Source organism: Erpetoichthys calabaricus, chromosome 2, assembly GCF_900747795.2.
Source record: "Erpetoichthys calabaricus chromosome 2, fErpCal1.3, whole genome shotgun sequence".
In the NCBI taxonomy this organism is placed as follows: Eukaryota; Metazoa; Chordata; class Cladistia; order Polypteriformes; family Polypteridae; genus Erpetoichthys; species Erpetoichthys calabaricus.
This window is the reverse complement of record NC_041395.2, coordinates 328,244,125-328,262,851: the sequence shown is the minus strand read 5'-3', so window position 1 is coordinate 328,262,851 and position 18,727 is coordinate 328,244,125. Positions and strand designations below refer to the sequence as shown.

Below are 18,727 nucleotides of genomic sequence, written 5' to 3'. Positions count from 1 at the left end.
AAAAACTACATGGGGTTAGTAACACAAAAACAAAAAATATTTTTGGATTGAGTATTTCTTTAATGGTAGCTGATTGATAAAACAAAACAGATATAAAAAATGCCTGTGTTTTACATGCAGTTCTATACGGTGGGCATTAGGTCTAAAGAATTATATGAATTCTGGGACCATTTTTCCTAGTGTAGTAGATGTATGAGGCCACAGCTGGTGTTGTGCCATCTGGGTTAATGGAACTGTTGAAAACTGAAAACATGGCACTGAAAAGGGCTCTTTAAAATGCATAATGAATGTGATACTCATTTTACAGTGCCCATATTTAATTTAATAAACTGATGAGTTCTTCAAAATGGAAAAATGTGACATTCATTATAAAGTTCCTTCTATTAATGTAATCATCCAAATCCTTCAAGACAGGAGACTGCATAAAGAACACAAAAACTTTTTCAAAAGAGAACAAACCACTCAGTCCATCTAGCTCATTTGGTAAGCTAATAGTTATATTTTATTGCTATATCAGCCCCAGCTTAATGTAATTAAGTTCTTCAAAATGGTGGAAGAATGTGTCCCTTATTATTCAGCACACTCATTCAATAAACTGTACTTTACATCTTACATTTATGGGTTCAGATACAAAGATTAAAACTGCAAAGAAAGAAAGGAAAAAAGAAATAATACTAACAGAGAAAAAATGCTAGATTAGTTTTAAGTGCAGCAGTACAGTATAAAAATAATGAACATTTTCAATTACTTTAAACACATTTCACTTGTCCCCTTTTCTTGTGATAAACTACATAGTTCTTCAAAAATGGAAGAACACAACACTTATTATAAAGCACTGCCAAGCACCATTACCCAAACTATCCAGTACTTGTTACATATATGGGCTCAGATACAGACTATAAATTGAAATGAATAAAATAAAAACATTTTCAAAGAAACGGAAAATGCTTGGTGTAGAAAAGAACAAAAGTAAGTAATGCAGCATGTGAACAGAGCAGCACCTTAAAAGGCAGTAAAAGGGTAATTGACAGCTTCACCTGAGAAAAACAGTAAGGTTAAGCAAAAGGAAAAATAGAATTATCAGCATCATTTAAATCATTTCACTTTACCAAATTGCAGTATTAAAAATAAACAATTAGTCAAAATACCTGTTTCCTACACATTTTAGGCAAGGTGCAATTCAAGGAACACATACACCGACAAAGAAAAGTAAGCTATTTTCATGGAGAGCACAACTCATACTGTGCAAATGTTAAGACATTGAAGCCTGAAATAAGCTGTCCATTTGTGGTCCTTGAGAGCAAAAAATCTACACTGTTTTAATGACCCTGATATGTCTTTGAAATGTGCCTCTTATTACTTCTTGCTAGATTTACTTCCCAGAGTGAATTAAGTGCTCAATCCTTTTAAAAGGATGGAAGAAATATTGAAGGCTCTGACATTGGCAACCATTTATCCCTATAGTTATTTATGGACTTAGACAAATATAACCAATGAAACCTGAGTATTACAAGACAAAACACAAATAAGAAAAGGCTTTCTAAAATTTAAAAGGACATAGTGTTACTCACCAGCAGTGAAGAGTTAATTTGAACACAAAAAACATTTGAAAGTTTTTAACATCTATTTAGGTACAAGCACCATCAGCATGTTCTATTATGCGACCCATTGAGACTTTCCCTTAACTAAGTGACTAGTGTACAAAGAAATAGGGAAATAAGATCTAAGCCTGAACAACTAGGGGATGATTAAACACCAGATACATTTAATTAATCCTTTACATGCTGTAACAGCAAAAAAAGGTCTGGCAATTAGGGATCCCTAGCATAAACACTTTGGTTTAATCAGGCAGTGGTAAGGCTGTATTTTAATACTGTATGTTAACCAGTGTGTGTATTTATATAAGTACATACAGAGCAGAGCTGTTTCATGGCAGGTAGCACTGCAGTCACACAAAAAACGGTTATCTGTGTTTTATTTGGAATTCACATGTCCTTCTTGTGTATGTGTGTGTGTTTTTTTTTTTTTTACAGAATTCCTTCATGGATTCCAAGCTAGCACCAACATAAGCTTCACTGGTATCTACTGTATGCACAAGCCCATACTATTCATATATATGATTTTTAAAAAAAAATGTATTTAATACACCTTCACCATCCTACTACTATATACTATATAATATACTGTAGAATTATATACAGTATACAGGCCTATTACTGAGTATGCACTACAGCAGTGGTTCTTAGGTTCAGTCCTGAAGGCTGCCTGTGGCTTCAGGTTTTTGTTCCAACTAATTTGGTCAATGGTCAGCCATTGTTACCTTTAATTGATCTCATTGTTTAATTAGCTGATCAATTTTTTGATTTTATTTTGCATTTAGAAAAGCACAGTTAGTGTCACCTTCACATTTATAGGACATTAAGACATATTTGTATTTTTTATTTACTTTTTCTGTGGACTTTGCTTTGCTTAATTGCATCTGAATACTGACAATCGATGAGCAGAGCAGACACTAGCGCAAATGACTTTGAAAGGAGCAAGGAGGTGTTACCCACTTGTGTGCATATTAGTAAATAATTATCTAAATAACTAAAACATTAAAAACCAAAATTATAAGTAAAGAGAATGAATTCTTACCTACCTACCACAAATAAATTCCTGCTGCATTCAGTAAAAATACGTTGTAACTAGTTTGTAATTTTGGAATGGATGCTAAAACTTATAAATTGGGAAATAATGCATTGCCTAATTATGGTAGGCATCCAATTAAGAGAAGCCACATGGGCCCCCCCACAACACGAGGACTGAACGTGAGAACCACCACACAACAGGCATATGGAAAACTCTGACGGATTCACCAACTTTCAAGGACTACTTTACATATTAAATACTATCACACAGTCACAGCGATTAGTACTGCTGTCTTACAACTGACCAATTCTCTGTATGGACTTTGCATGTTGTCATGTTTTGGTGAGGTTTCTCCAGGGAATCTTCTTTCCTCTCTCATGCCCAAGATGTGCAGGTTAGGCTAACTGAAAACTCTAAGCTAGCCTGGCAGTATTTGTGTAAGTGTGTTCTTGGGTGGACTGGCACCTTGGTAAGTTTGTTTCTGCCTTACACCCAGAGCTATGAGACAGACAAATCTAAAATTGTTTTTAATAAGTTCAGTATATGGGAGGATTAATAAATACAACTCAAGCTCTTTACTTGTGGTAAAAAAGTTAAAAGAGGCCATCATAAATGATGGACAAAATCAACTTTCCTAAGTCCAAAGCGTTTTTGCTTCAAAAACTTCAGCAAACTGCTTTATACTGCAAGTTTATCAGACAAAATTCAGTGAACTGATATTCATTTATGAACATTTTTTTATGAAGATAAACCTTCACTCACAGGGTTTAGCACATAGAGCAACTGCTGTGGAGTTTTGATTTATACTTTGATGTATAATTCTATTTACTATCTATTCTAGCTTATACATATTTTCTTTTTGTCTCAGTGTAAACCAAGTTGTAATCTTAGGTTAGAATGACTTGTTAGTTTGTAAATAAGAGGACTGGTGCTCTGTACAACATACTTTTATGATTAAAGCTTCTGGGACAAATCATCCATTATAGTATCTAGCCAATTATCTGTAACACCGCAGGGTCAAGAACCTCATATGGGAAAAGTGGCACAAATTGCGGATCATCCAGGGCTAAGAGAGCAGCTCAACTGTCTGGATGTCAGTATGCTGTCCATAAACCTAACGTCAGAATAAAGACAGGCCCATATGAAGACACTCATTCCCTCTCTCTTGCATATAGTGTCCTTTTAGGGACATTGCTCTTCACTTCATAAGTAATATTTTTTTAAAATTTGGCATTAAGCTTTTTGACTTTAAAACAAGAGTATTATTTAATTAGGGCTTTATATTCAGACTTTGCTTTTGTAATTTTATTTTATTACTATTATTCAGTGCTCCAAGGGACTTAGTGTGGGGAGATTGCCATATCTCTCCAACAGAGACTGCGGCTGAAGTGGGATGCCTCCAATAGTGAGAGGAAAGGGGAGGTGTAAGGGGAACACCAGTCGGATTGGCTGAAACCAAAGCTAGCAAGTCCTTATCTCAAGTACTGAAGAGTGATAAGACTATGTAAGCATCACTCATAATCAGTGATTTAGTGTATGCATGCCTAGATTCTCTGTGTGTTAAGCTTAGGGTGCACAAGACTAGGCCAACCCATAATAAATTTTGGAAAGCCTCACTCACCACATGATTATACAATAATACCCTACAAAATTCTCTTATCCCCAGGTGTTGGAACCTCAGCATTCCAAATTCTACTTACTTAACTACACTAGTGACCGTAAACATTTAAGGGACACCAAACAAGTATATCAGCAAACCGATCTGCTGCTTTAATGAAACTCACATTGTATTTATAAGCAGCAAAAAAAAAAAAAAAAAAACAAGTTCTGAAGATTTGCACAAGATGCTATATGCTATACATATGGTACACATTTAAACAAAATACTTATTTTTTCTGAAATGGTCTGTGAAAGGCACAACAAAGATTCATTTCTTTCATTCATCCAGTACTCCTTTACCTGTACTCGACTTTTCAATTCAGAATGCAATAATCAACTCTGGACAGGATGCCAATAATACTATCAGAAGTATGCTACAGAATTCTGTGTGTGTAACATTCTCTTACTTAACCCAATTTCGAGTCACAGAGGACCAAAACACTGTACATGGAACGCAGAGATAGCCAAAAGAAAAAATCAGCGTAGAGTCTTGTTCAGAGATAGTTCACTGCCTACCTAGTGCTGTGGAGGCAGGCTCTAGGGCCCCCATTACCTTAAATTGGATTAACCCAGTCTGATAAAAAAAAATGGAAAATTATGTTTTGCATCTCTTTAGTGTTTTGCTAATCATCCTGATTTAAATACCACCAACAGGTTTCAAATGTTAACATGAATCCACTGCAACTGAACTCCTTTCTCCCTCCTGCCCTTTAAGAGCTCACAATATGAAGTGGCACTGAAGACAATTTTGCCATGTCTTTTCAAAAGGCACTATATAAAAAGATATTTGTATTCTTCTGTGCTTTTTGAAGTAACTCATGTAATTATGCTGTACGAAAAGCACTATGTAACAATGATTGTTTGTACTCCCTCATCAGCTTTTACTCACTTCATTCATCATAAGGTAATAGAGAGTCTGAGCTTCTTCAGCCTCTGTTAAGTACAAGGCAGGAGTCAACCTTGTAATGATTTCTATCTGCTTGCATGAACAATGGGTTAATCAGTCTAACAACATGAGTTTGGAATGTGAGAGGAAACCCATATGAACATGGCAAACGCATGCAGGGGCCATACAAAGCCTTAGGAGTGTAAAAGTTGATGTTTAAAACACAGGGAGGCACAAATGTCCATACTAAAGAAAAAACAAGTTAAATATTGCTAAGTGTATCAAAAAAAGTGCCGGTATACAAAAAAATGTCATAAAAAAGATGTTCTGCACTAGCAAAAAAGACAGGTAACTGTCATAAAAAACTGTCTGCAATGTACAATGGAAGTCTCATCTGATACCGCTGTACTAAAGTTCTATTAAATAAAGGCTAGAAGCTGACAGAGTAAAACATTCCACCCCAACTTCCTTAGTAGATGCCTTTGTGTGTGATTTTGCTTAAATGGCTCCAGGATTACTCCATTTGCTCACATAACAGTAAAATAACAGTATTGGTGAAATGAGAAACATCATAAGAAGACTGACGCACATCAGGACTGTTCGACAAATCCAGCGAAGAGGCTTAATTGATATTCTGTAAATGTGGCACAGCAAAGAACTTTAAATCTGCACAAATTCCAATGACTTTTACTTCAACAGAGAGTCTTTTATATATAAAAATTAGCTATTAGTGAGAACTAAAGGACTAACTCACTCTATTGGTAAACAAAAATATTGTTTTGGTAAACTTTGGAAAGAACTTGTCAGGATGCATCCAGTGTAAACGCCCAAATTAGTCTTCTGTAAGATATGTTGCCAATATTGCCAAAGGACATAAGATACTTTAAAAAGCCACTTCAATAAAGAAAGGTTGGTAAAGTGCAAATATAGTATACACAGTAAAAGAAACGTCTGTCTCAAGACATGGTCTTGTCACATTACACTTATAGTGTTTTAATGTATAAAAAAATCTGAAGACTAGTGTGAAAAAAGGAAGAGCTCTTCAAAAATCCAAACGACGGAAAACAGCCACTTCTTCTAATGCAACAGGGTAGCTGTCCACCTGCGTCCCACCATCAAAAACTCTGGCATTGCTTGTATCTATCCACTGATATTCACTTCCTGGAAAATAGATGTTCCTCTGCACAGCACCACGCTCCGTCACTGGGGCCACAAGTAACTGTAGAAAGAAAGAGCAATACACTATTAAAAGTCATTCGGTTCTCTTTGACTTACCGTATGACCCTCAGACAGTCACTTAACCTGCTTGGGCCAACACTGCAGAAATAAGGAGAAAAGCATAACTTATCAGCGAAACACATGGGAGTAGTGCTCATTATATAAGGTGCTATATCTCCTTTAGTGACTGGAAAATAGCCATTTCATCTGCCAGTGTGGACACTGTAGAAATATAGAAGCAAGTATGCTGGACTGAGAGTCCCCTGTGAAAGGTGCTATATAAATCTCATTATGCACACCCTATAACCCTAAATGAGCCACTTTACCTGTCATTGTTCTCAATGACAAAATATGGACTCGAGTATTAGACCTGCAGGTTGTATACTCGGGTGATGTTTAAGTGAGATATTTAATATACAATAAAACGCTACTCTGTGTGTGTATATGTGTGTGTGTTTGTGTCCGTTCTCTTAAAACATTCTGATTGGTCAGTTTGGCTTTGATAATGGAATTTACAGAGTAAGGGCAAGAGATGTTCAGGCACACAAGGAGGAGTAATGGCATAAGAGGCACGCTGAGTATCACCTTCAAAGATGACATGAGCTCTTAAGAATACAAACGTTGTTTTCATAGTGGGTAATGGGGACATCATTTACCAATGATGGTAGTCAAAAATTGGATTGGAGGTGACTAGGGTTCCTCGAAATGGCAGAGTCAAAAAAACAGGCTTTACAGGAACATTTTTAAGAGAGGGGGTGCAGGCCAAAAGAAGTTCAGACACATAAGCTTGTCACACACGTGTGTGCTTGAGAGGCAGCTAAAGGGCTTGATTGAAGTTAAATCTACGTCAGGCCAGGGGGAGGCAGAATGCATTAATCCTCTCTCTATTATCCCTGCAGACCCAACACGGGAAATCCTGCCTGGGTCTGAAGACATCACTTCCCTGACCGAACTTAAAACCCTGCCAACTACCTTCAGTTAATCAGTTCTGTTTTGGACTCAATCTGTACACAACGGTGCATCTTACTTTGCTCTTGTGCAGCCAAGTTCAGGTATATGGGTGGCTGCCCCAAACCTTTTTTGTGTGTCAGGCTGATTATTTCACACAGGATATTGAGGAAAGGCTTACAAGGAATGCTGTTGGCAAGATATACCAAATATTTAAAAAGTTACTGTATTACCTGCCTTTGACATGCAACTTTGCTAATGTTATGCAGTATAAAGCATTAATTTGTGGGTTCAGTCTTCCAATGATGTAGCATTGGACTCTAAGTGGGTCCCTTTATCAGTCAATGATCACAGTGTGGAAATACGGAAGCAATTAACAGTATAATAGTTTTCACAAGAACAGGTTATTTATGTAGATAATTTTTTACTTTCCCTACTGTGATGATAGGATCACAATGTGAACTTTTTGGATTTGCAAGTTTTAAGCATTTCTGAATATGACTTGACCATTTTCAGATTGATGTCAGCATGTGGGCAAGATAATTCAAAAAAGAATTACTTGAAGTAAATGTAAGGCACACTTTAATCAGCAGTGTAAAATTCTAGGAGACTATTAATTTTGAGCAAACCCTCTACAGGTTTTTTGCAAAAATGTGTAAAGCATAATTGGAAAAGTAGAATATTATCTTTTTCAACAAGATATACAGCAATACTTGCATTTCATTCCACATAACAAAATACTGCCATTAAATATTAACAGCTTTGTGTAGGAAAAGCTCTGTGTGGAACACAATACATTCTTCAGCATAAAACGAACTTTCCAACATTTTTTAAATATAAAATCACTTTTCAGATCAAACATGTATGAATAACATTTTAAAATATGGGTGGTCTTTGTCAACAATTGAGGACTTCATTATTGGCATGAAGTAAAAAAAATAAAAAATCCTGTCCATTCCACTTGACATACAGTATGTGGAGAAATCCCAAATCACTTGTGTTCTGTGTCAAGATGTTGTTATATTTTCAGGGAGTGTGAGACATGGCACCTCTGCCTGCCTTGGATCACATGGTCATAAGAAAAATAACATGATTACACACATTCTGCATTTTCCCACACTAAAGAAAGCCATGATGTCGGAAAGGGATTTTATTTTTTTTTTTCATTACCCGGATAAGTTTTTAATCAACCAGCTGCCTTTTCTCTGATGAGATTTATTTTGGACATTTTGGGCAGCTATACTAAGAATATGGTCACATTTCCCAAAAATGACATCAGCTTCTACTACTGCTTGTATATATATATCATTTACAGCACAAAGATTGACATCAAAATGTCATCAATTATTTCATCTGCATACACAAATGCAGGTCAGCATATACAATTGCTTTACTGTAGTGGTATCAGGAACAAGGTAGCAAAACCAACTCAGGACAACATGTCAAGAAAGCGCAGGATACAAATAATTCTGCACTCAAACCGACTCACATTAGCCATATATTTAGTTATGTTGCTTGGTGTGGTCAAGTAATATAACTAAATACATATGTTTGGGCATAGATTACTGAGACAATTAACAAACTCAACAATGGTAATCAGCAGGTGGGCATTTAAAGACAGGACTAAGCACTATGGAACCAAGTTTTGGCTTTTCAAAAAAAATTCTGATTAAAAAATTGAAACATGCCAATTTACAGAATTGTTCCCTGTAAACGGTCAATATTTCAGGTTCTAAATCTTTAAGCATAATTCAAGTGCGGTGTCAGTGAATGCTGAGCTTCTTACAGTTTATAAAAAAAGATTTTGTTTCACCCATTCTTGTTTATAAAGTTATATATGTTAAACATTCATTATCAAATCATATTAAAGTCTTGACTGAACTGATGTGTGTCTTTGACTGGATGATAGACTTTTTTGTTTTTCATCCATTTTAGTTCTGACACTCTGTTTCACAATATTATCCTACAAATGGCAGCACATTTACTTCAGGTGTTTCTTGCTCTTTGATTTGCATATTTTGTCTTTTGCTTCCCTAAAAACCAGCTATGGAGACATGCTCTCATAGTATAGGGCAGCCAACATCCAGCATCACTGTAGGGTTGATGTTCTTAGGATGATTTTGACTCTATATAAAGCAGTTATTGTAAAGTCTGAGAAGTTCATTTTTGACCTCATGAGATCACAGAATCTTCTTCTACTTTGTATTTAAATTCTCCCACATGTTGTCAAATTAACCCTCTCCAATAAAGCCTGGGTTTATGAAATACTGGACAATTGTCATGATATGCAGGGTTTACTTACATTACTACTGTTTTTGAGTTGCTTTTGGATGGCTTCCTGAGCTAGTGCTGTTCTTTCCTGGGTCCTAGGTACACAGTTTTGTATTGCGTTTTGTTCTACATACAATTTAGTGCATATTTTCTCTACTTTTCAATTTGTTACTAGGGGGCTTTGCCCCCTGCTTGCTTCACTCGCCAACCCCCATGTTTGTTTTCCGGATACACACTTTTAAGATTTTTTTTTCTTTGAATTGTTGCTATTTCATTAGTTTCACTTTTATTTCAGAACTTATGTAAAAACAATATTTGGAATCTTTCGAGTCCCAATATGCTGAATCTTTTAAATGAAGTCAGTGAGACATGTGTTTAATGACTTTGTACCATAATTCAGGATAGGTTTCTCTGTTTGGTATTTCAGCACAGACAAAGCGATCGACATCATCAGCAGTTAATAATTTTGCCTGTGAGGTAAAACACGTTTTTGAAATTCTCTGACTTAAACTCCAAAGCCTTACAATATTTACATACTTCTGACATATCACCTGTGTCTATATATTTGATCTCTATTCGCCTTTAAGTTATTTCTCCAAGTAATAATTTCTCTTTTTTTGTGCTAATGCGATGTTTATTTTCTTATTTGACACTGTCGTTTTTTTCTGCTTTCATACTCTGTATCTTGCTCCACATGTGTTTCGTGCCTACGTTTTTTTTTTTGAGACTTTTGAATTCCAGTTTTCATTATCTTTAACCTGCTCTGCATGTGTTTGGCCCCTTTGTTTTGTAACCTCTTTATAACGTTTTACTTTGTTTTCTACTCTGTCTTTTATTTCTGACCTCGCTCTGTCCTGCTTTTTTTTCAATGACACCTGGTCCGTGGTGATTATTTTCCCTTTTTCAAGTAATAATTTCCATTTGTTTGTGCTACTGCGATCTTTACTTTCCTTTTTTTTATACTTTCTAATTTTCCTACTTTCATATTCTTTAACTTTCTCCACATTTGTATCGCGCAAACGTTTTTTTTTTTTGAGCCTTTCGAATTCCACTGCTTTCATAATCTGCTCTGCATGTGTATAGCACCAACATTTGTGAACGTGTTTATGAAGTTCTACTCTGTCTTTTAATTCTGAGCCCGATTGGATGTGCTTTGTTTCAATTCCACTTGTTATGGGCTGATAATTACTTTCCTTACTTTCTGAATTTGCACCTAGATTATTTTTTCTTTTTTGCTTTTTTTTTCTCTCCAACGCTTTTGAGTCCCTTTTCTCCATGCTGCTTTCTTCTTCGCTTAGTCGTCGACGTTTCATTTATAACATATTGTCCTTATACGCTTTATATGCGCTGAGACCCTGGATCTGTGTGTACTCAAATCCTTCACATGAATGAGTGTTTTGCTGCCCCGTTGTCTTATTTGATATTGATCGTAAGTAAGGCGTGTCTTGCAAGAATCTTGTGATCTACGTCATCGTGAGACGGTCCTGGGTCAATCTCTTGGCACAATGTCTCATGTTTAAGGTCCTCGCGGGTCTTTTAACTGTCTTCCGTGATCTTAACGTGAAGATCACGTCTCGACACCCTACTGTTTCTCTCCAGGATTTTTTTTTTTTATAATAGAGAGATTTGATGATACACACTGTATAAGCAAGAGCCCACCTTAAGATTGTCAGGATTAATAAACTAATAGTAGTAAGTAAAGCTTTTAACTACTACTAGACATAAAAGCTGTGGTATTTTCTGCCTGCTTATATAAGAGATTTCCCTTCTGTCTAAGCCTTTTGTAATTTAATTTTCCTGTGAACTTGTAACAGTGCTTTGAGTGCTATATAAAATAAACTGAATTGATTTAACTTGTTAATTCTGACTTTAATGGTTAGTATGGTTGACCATATTCTAAATTGTATTTGAATGCCTATAATAATAATCATAACATTTTATTAATGTAACAAAGTACATATAATGATCCTCTGGGTGCTTTACAATAAGATTGAATTAAAAAAACCCTAAATTAAGAATTGTACATTAAAATTCAAAAGATAGATTAAATATATAACCTTTCAATAAAAGCACCCTGAAAGGTTAAGTTCTCATTCTCCATTTAAAAATAGCCAGTGAGAGTGAGGCCCATACATACTGTGGCAGTTTGTTCCTTAAGCAGGGGCCAATGGAGCAAAAAGGTTGATCACCCATTATAGACAGCTTTGTCCATAGGACAACCAGAGAGGATGCTGATTGGAGAGAGACAGCAGAAGTGGATGATAAGTGGATGAAGTAAGCATGTGCCAAAAATATATGAATGCAGTGGCAGAAAGACAATTGAATATGAGAAGCAGAACCTTATATTTGATTTGCTGCTTAACAGGGAATCATTGTGCTTCTTTGTCATTCTAATGGCATTTTTTGATAAAGGTTTTGCAGGAAATTGTAAAGCATCTTGTTGAAAAATGTGTCTAACCTGAACTAAGAGGAAAATCACAGACATCATTGGATACAAGTAGATTTCATTCTGCACAGCTGATACAATTGGTAGCAGCAGGTATATCACAGCAAAGAAGACACTTATGGAATCATTCAAATTGTATTCTTATTTACAATTAATTTAAAAAGGTTTCTAGCATTTTGTGATCATTTTGATTTTGTATAAGTTTTTAGAACATAAGAAAAATTTAGAAGAGATTAAAAAGCTCACCAGTCTTATCCACCGAATTCTTCCAAAATAACACAAAATTGAGCTTTGAAGGCCCTACTGTCTAATACACTGCTTGGTAACTTATTTCATATGTCTAAGCACCATATAATATATAGATCAATAAGATACATTAACCTACTATAGGTTCCACTATAGAAATCTTAATCTTTTGTGAAAGAGAAACAGAAACACTTGAATAGTGAGAATAGTGAGAAGAGTTCCTTTATTTTCTTTTGGGAAAAACTTCAATGTGCCTCCAAACCCAGAGCAGCATCATTCCATAAAGTTAAAAAAATATCCCAAAACAACACAGTTATAATCCTGTTTTCCAATATATTTTGCATTAAACCATTATTAAATCTGAGTGTAAATAATATAAAAATCAAGTTATTTACTTTATAAAGGAAAATGTCTGTACATGTATTCATAACATGATATCCTTCTGTATCAGCTCTGCATTGCTATATTTCAAAAATAATAAAAATCACACACACTGTTGCACAACTTATTTAATTAACATGATATTCAAGCAATCAGCTCACTTATATGAGTTGCACTCCATTGTCAACTAGCCATAGTTCAACAGATTATGGACATATATTGTTGAGTTTCATTTATGTTAATCAGTTTGAATGCATTTCCTGTCAGTTTAAACAAACCTGTGTCTTTATATGTATTATGTCTAAATAATTAGCTATACAAAAGTAAACTGAAACCTACTGCATGTACTGAGGATGCTTGTGTGGTACTTATAGTTGATAAAGTGGTAGAAGGCAGGATTTGGAAGTTCATTTTGTGGTGAATATGAGTCAAGCACATGACGTGAATGTATAGATTCACTTTTTATATTTTTTCAGTGTGTTCTTTGGTAACTGCACTCTCTATCACAAGAGCAGCTGCTCTTTTAGGAGAAACATTAAATAACGAAGCACGCTCCAATTAATGCCTTACAGGAAAATATGAATTAATATGGCATTCCTTGTCTTGGCCTCTGCACAGTAAATTTCAAATTGCTGAAAAACTAAAAGAATCTGATGGCTCTAGAGAAAATATGCATCAGATGTCATTCAGCATCTTTCATGTACTTGCAAAATAGAAAGTTCATATGACTCTATCAAGCATTAATGCCTTTAATTTTATGCACATATAAGCAGGAAAGCAAAAAACTAATGGTCTCCTCCTGCTTGGCCTTCTAGTAAAATATCTCAAACAGGATCCTACCTTTTGCCCATTATTGTCCTAATAAATTACAATCATAAATTTGCTTTGTACATTAAATGGCTCATTTTTACACACATCTACACTCATACAGGACCAAATTACTATAAGCAATTCACCTAGCCTAAATGTCTTTTGAAATGTGGTGAAAAACCCACAGAACAAATGTGAAAGCTCCATACAGACAACAACCATACATAGGATTCAAACCTAAACTTCTGGATCCATAAGGCAGCAGCACAAATCGCAGTACCACCATGCCAGAGGCACCAATACATTACATACACAAATACATATACTTTTATACATTCCATTCCATTTCAAGAAAAAGTTGGTAAACGTTTGAAATTAACCAGATTTCTGCATTCATTTCTCATAAAAATGTGGTCTGATATTCAAGTAAATTACATTTATAGACACAATAATAATATTGAAATATTTAATTTTTACATATTACCTATATACTAGCATGTTCTCCCATGCCTAGAAGTTACACTTATATAGCAACAGGGATTTTTAGATAACTCTTTTATGTAAAAATATTGCCCACAAACTATATTTTCAGCTCATTTGTCTGTACAATTTTTTTATACTGGGACAAAAACACTGAAAGCTTATCCTCCTTTTATACCCACTCATAATCCTGTGGTCAATGTGCACAGCTGACTATACACTGGAGGTGGAGTGGTATTTAATCAAAATCAGAACACACTAAAGAAAAGAAACACAAAAAAAATCCAAGAGAATCTGGTGAAAAAAATAACCTGGTTTTCATTTCTCATCCTGGATGCATAGTTGAAGGTATTTCTGGAAATACGTTGTATAAATTTCACAAAATATAAAACAAATAAAAAATACTATGACTTAGATGGATAAACACACACCTGTCCTTGGAAGTTACAATCATAATTTCAAAACATACGACAAACCACTGGCTTAAACAGTGGGGCATCTCTCTCACATTAGCAGATTTTTTTTTTTGCACTTCTCTCTTCAAAATCTAGTCTGTAATGTTCATCAGACTCACCATGTGTTTAATATACTGTTCTTAAAATGAGTGCTGGAAAAACATGAAAAATGCTCTCATATTTGGTGTCTTACAGTGATAAATAATGTCTCTGAAACTTACATCAATTTATTTGCACTTGTTGCGCAAGATGACCTAAGATTAAATGGATGATACTGGCTTACTAATAATGACAAACCACAGGGACAGATTTGAGCAATATAATTTATACTAGAACTGCACTCTGGTATAGAACAGAAGGCCCATAAAGACAACCAACTGGACAGTTGACAAAGGACTACCAGAATTTTACCTTACACAATCACCTTGCAGCCCTAGAGCTTTATAGTCTATGTGGTATGACTGTCTTATACAGAAAATTTATTTTCTATTCCTCTGTTGCATGGTGGCCTTACATGACCATCATTATTTAAGTTTCTGGATGAGATATTGGGACAGTTTAACTATTAGCTAAGCAAGCAAGGTTAATGGACTGAATGGCATCTTCTCATTTGTCAGATTTTATTATGTTCTTATTAGAAACCTGTAAATAGATTGATGTTTGAACTTTAAATTTAAAATATTTTATTGTAAATTAAGAAACATGCACAGTACATTATCGCATGTATATATATATATATATATATATATATATATATATATATATATATATATATATATATATACATGTTTTTGTGAAGCACTGATTCTATCCACTGTGAAGAGTTCTTTATAACAATACATGGAAATTAAATGAAGTGAAGATATCCTTACCTCATTTCCAATAAGAAATTCATCATCAATAGTATAAGTGGTTGGATCATCAGGACTAATCCACCAAAGTGGTCGAAAAATCGGCGTCCCCATTGAAGCCCACTCATCTGCATATTTAATTATGAGAGGAACTACAAACTCCCGATGTTTGGTTATGTACGTCCTCGTAAGATTCAGCACCTGCAACAAATCGGGAATGGAACATATATTTCTTAAATACACTTAATAGAACATGTTTAACAACTTTGTATTTCAATCAACCATCACTGTTGGTGGCGTAGCTTAGTAGTTAAAAGAATCAACTGTAAAGTGCAAGGTTGTCTGCTTATGTCACCACAACGTACTCTTTCTTACAGCCTAACCATGCCAGTGCCTATGAACAATGTGCAAAATGTCTGTACTTGTTAAGTGTCTTGAGATGGTCAGTTTAGTTGCTATGTTACAAAGTTAACTTCTTTAAAATGCTGGGGATGTATCTAAATATGTATGTTATCTTTTTGTTCCATACATGTACAGTAGATACACAGAGCCTTCAAAGGTATTAAGTTCCCAACCCTTTTTACACATATTTGAGGGTCAAAACCTGGTATTTGACCAATTTGACTAGGACTTTTTATTTGTAAACCAAATGCTCTTATTCACAGTGCATTAAAGAAAGAAAATTTAAATCTGTTAAAAATTAAATTAAAAAACACGTATCAATAATTTGTAAGAATTCACAACACTTACACGTATATATACATATAAATACATATATATGGTCCAGGGGAACAGGCATGGGCTGTACAATACTTCCCCTCGGGACGCTAGATGGCAGGCCCCCTAGATGGCACTGGTGCCTTGGATACGCGCAGGGCACCATGGGAGATGGAGTTCTCTTCGGCCCTGTTGGGGTCTTGGGGTGCCACAAGAAGAGCTGCAGTGGCTCCTTAGCCTGTGTGGGCGGTTCTTCCGCCACACCCGGAAGTGCAGCTGGAAAAGGGGCAATCAAGCACCTGAAGCACTTCCGGGAGCCAGAGTCAGGAGGGAGAAGACAAGAGCCTGATGAGGAGGAGAAGGTGGCCAAAGAGGAAACAAAAGGATGAGAGAGAGAGAGAGAAAAGGGACTGAGTTGGCTGGTTTGGGCATTGTGGTGCTGTTTGTTATATTTAGAGAAATAAAAGCGTGTGTATATTCGGTGTCTGCCTGTGGCCAGGTTGGTATGTCACAATATATACAGTAATCCCTCGCTATATCGCGCTTCGCCTTTCGCGGCTTCACTCTATCACGGATTTTATATGTAAGCATATTTAAATATATATCGCGGATTTTTTGCTGGTTCGCGGATTTCTGCGGACAATGGGTCTTTTAATTTCTGGTATATGCTTCCTCAGTTGGTTGCCCAGTTGATTTCATACAAGGGACGCTATTGGCAGATGGCTGAGAAGCTACCCAACTTACTTTTCTCTCTCTCTCTTGCTCTGACATTCTCTGCTCCTGACGGAGGGGGTGTGAGCAGGGGGGGCTGTTCGCACACCTAGACGATACGGACGCTCGTCTAAAAATGCTGAAAGATTACCTTCACGTTGTTCCCTTCTGTGCAGCTGCTTCGTGAAGCGACATGCTGCACGGTGCTTCGCATACTTAAAAGCTCGAAGGGCACGTATTGATTTTTGATTGTTTGTTTTTATCTGTCTCTCTCTCTCCCTCTGACATTCTCTGCTCCTGATGGAGGGGGTGTGAGCTGCTGCCTTCATTGCATCTGCTTTATACGGCGGTGCTTTATTGATTTGTTTGCTTTTCTCTCTCTCTCTCTGACATTCTCTGCTCCTGACGCGCACTCCTTTGAAGAGGAAGATATGTTTGCATTCTTTTAATTGTGTGTATATATATATATATATATATATATATATATATATATATATATATATACTAGCAAAATACCCGCGCTTTGCAGCGGAGAAGTAGTGTGTTAAAGAGGTTATGAAAAAGTAAAGGAAACATTTTAAAAATAACGTAACATGATTGTCAATGTAATTGTGTTGTCATTGTTATGAGTGTTCCTGTCATATATATATATACATATACACATATACACACACATATACACACATATACAGATATATTATATATACATATACACATATATTTTTTATATATATATATATATATATATATATATACATACATACATACATATACACACATAGATGCACTTACAATAACATAGAAATCAATATAAACAACATTAAAATCATTATCATATGAGAATATGAAGTAATATATAAGAAGCACATTTCATATAAATATAAATAATTAAACAGTAAAATCTTCTTGTATAATTTGCTACCGTGGCTTTTCGTTGGTCTGTCCAGGATATTTAAATCACCTGTAGCTTGCAAACTGTTTCACCTATTGACTTGAAATGTGGTACACATATAATACGTCACGTCTGCTATCCGCTTTATGGGTGATGATTGTATTACTCTTTTAATGTTTATTTTATTTTAGAATCAACTCCTATCTGCGCACACCAGGGCGGCCGTGGGCAGATGCGTATGGTGTATTCACTCCATGTTATCGTGCATTGCGCTGTCACTGGTATTTTGATAAAAGAATTTGAACAATATATAAGAAGCGTATAAATTATTAAACAGTAAAACATTAACATTTAAGAAGTAAAGTTACATTGAGTACTACTGCAGTGCCTTCGGGTATACCTCATTTTTTCTTTGCCCATTACATGCTTAAATGTATACATTTTTTGGTGTACCTACCCGAGAACACGCGACATATAACCGACCGTGGGAGAAGCATGGATTTTAAAGAAGCGTTGAGTTCATCTGCTGGTCTCCCTCGTGGAATAACTAGTAATGTTTCACTAAAATCTACAGCGAGTAAAACGACATTACCTCCTTTTTTTTTGTACGATCTCTGAGATGTTGCTTTTTTCGGTTCAAGGCTTCATAAGCTCTTTTATGTTCCATGGTGTACTTAATAAGTACTAATTATCCCAAACCATCATCTTTGAATGTTGCAAGACTTTCGCCTTGTATGTAGATCGGGTAATTACATTCATTGCATTCCTAGTCTGAATCACAATCTGATTGTATGGGTGGTTACCTGGCACTGTAGGGTTGCCACCCGTCCTTTAAAATACGGAATCGTGCCGCGTTTGACAATGAAATTGCGCGTCCCGTTTTGAATCAATACTGGACGGGATTTATCCCGTATTTTTGTAATCATTTTTTTTTTAAAGCAGCGTCTCATGCAAATCATCCCACACGCATTTTATGAAGATGCCTCCTTTCCTACTTTTGATAGATAGATAGATAGATAGATAGATAGATAGATACTTTATTAATCCCAATGGGAAATTGATTGGGTAATACTTGATGTCATCGTTAGTTTGATTGGTGTTTTTAACTGTCCAGTGAGGAGGGCG

At 35.6% G+C, this 18,727-nt stretch overlaps 1 protein-coding gene across 2 annotated transcripts in view; it reads right to left on the bottom strand.

Annotated features, from left to right (window-relative positions):
• Positions 1-809: 809 nt before the first annotated feature.
• The window catches only part of si:ch211-236l14.4 (SITS-binding protein), a 243,510-nt gene continuing 225,592 nt past the window's right edge, over positions 810-18,727 (bottom strand). For both annotated transcript variants that reach the window (XM_051923465.1, XM_051923466.1), the window contains 2 exons: positions 15,304-15,483; positions 810-6,395 (listed from right to left, as the gene is read on the bottom strand). In XM_051923465.1, the coding sequence (XP_051779425.1) occupies positions 6,219-6,395; positions 15,304-15,483 (357 nt within the window). In that variant the 3' untranslated portion in view covers positions 810-6,218. The remainder of the gene's footprint in view (positions 6,396-15,303; positions 15,484-18,727) is intronic.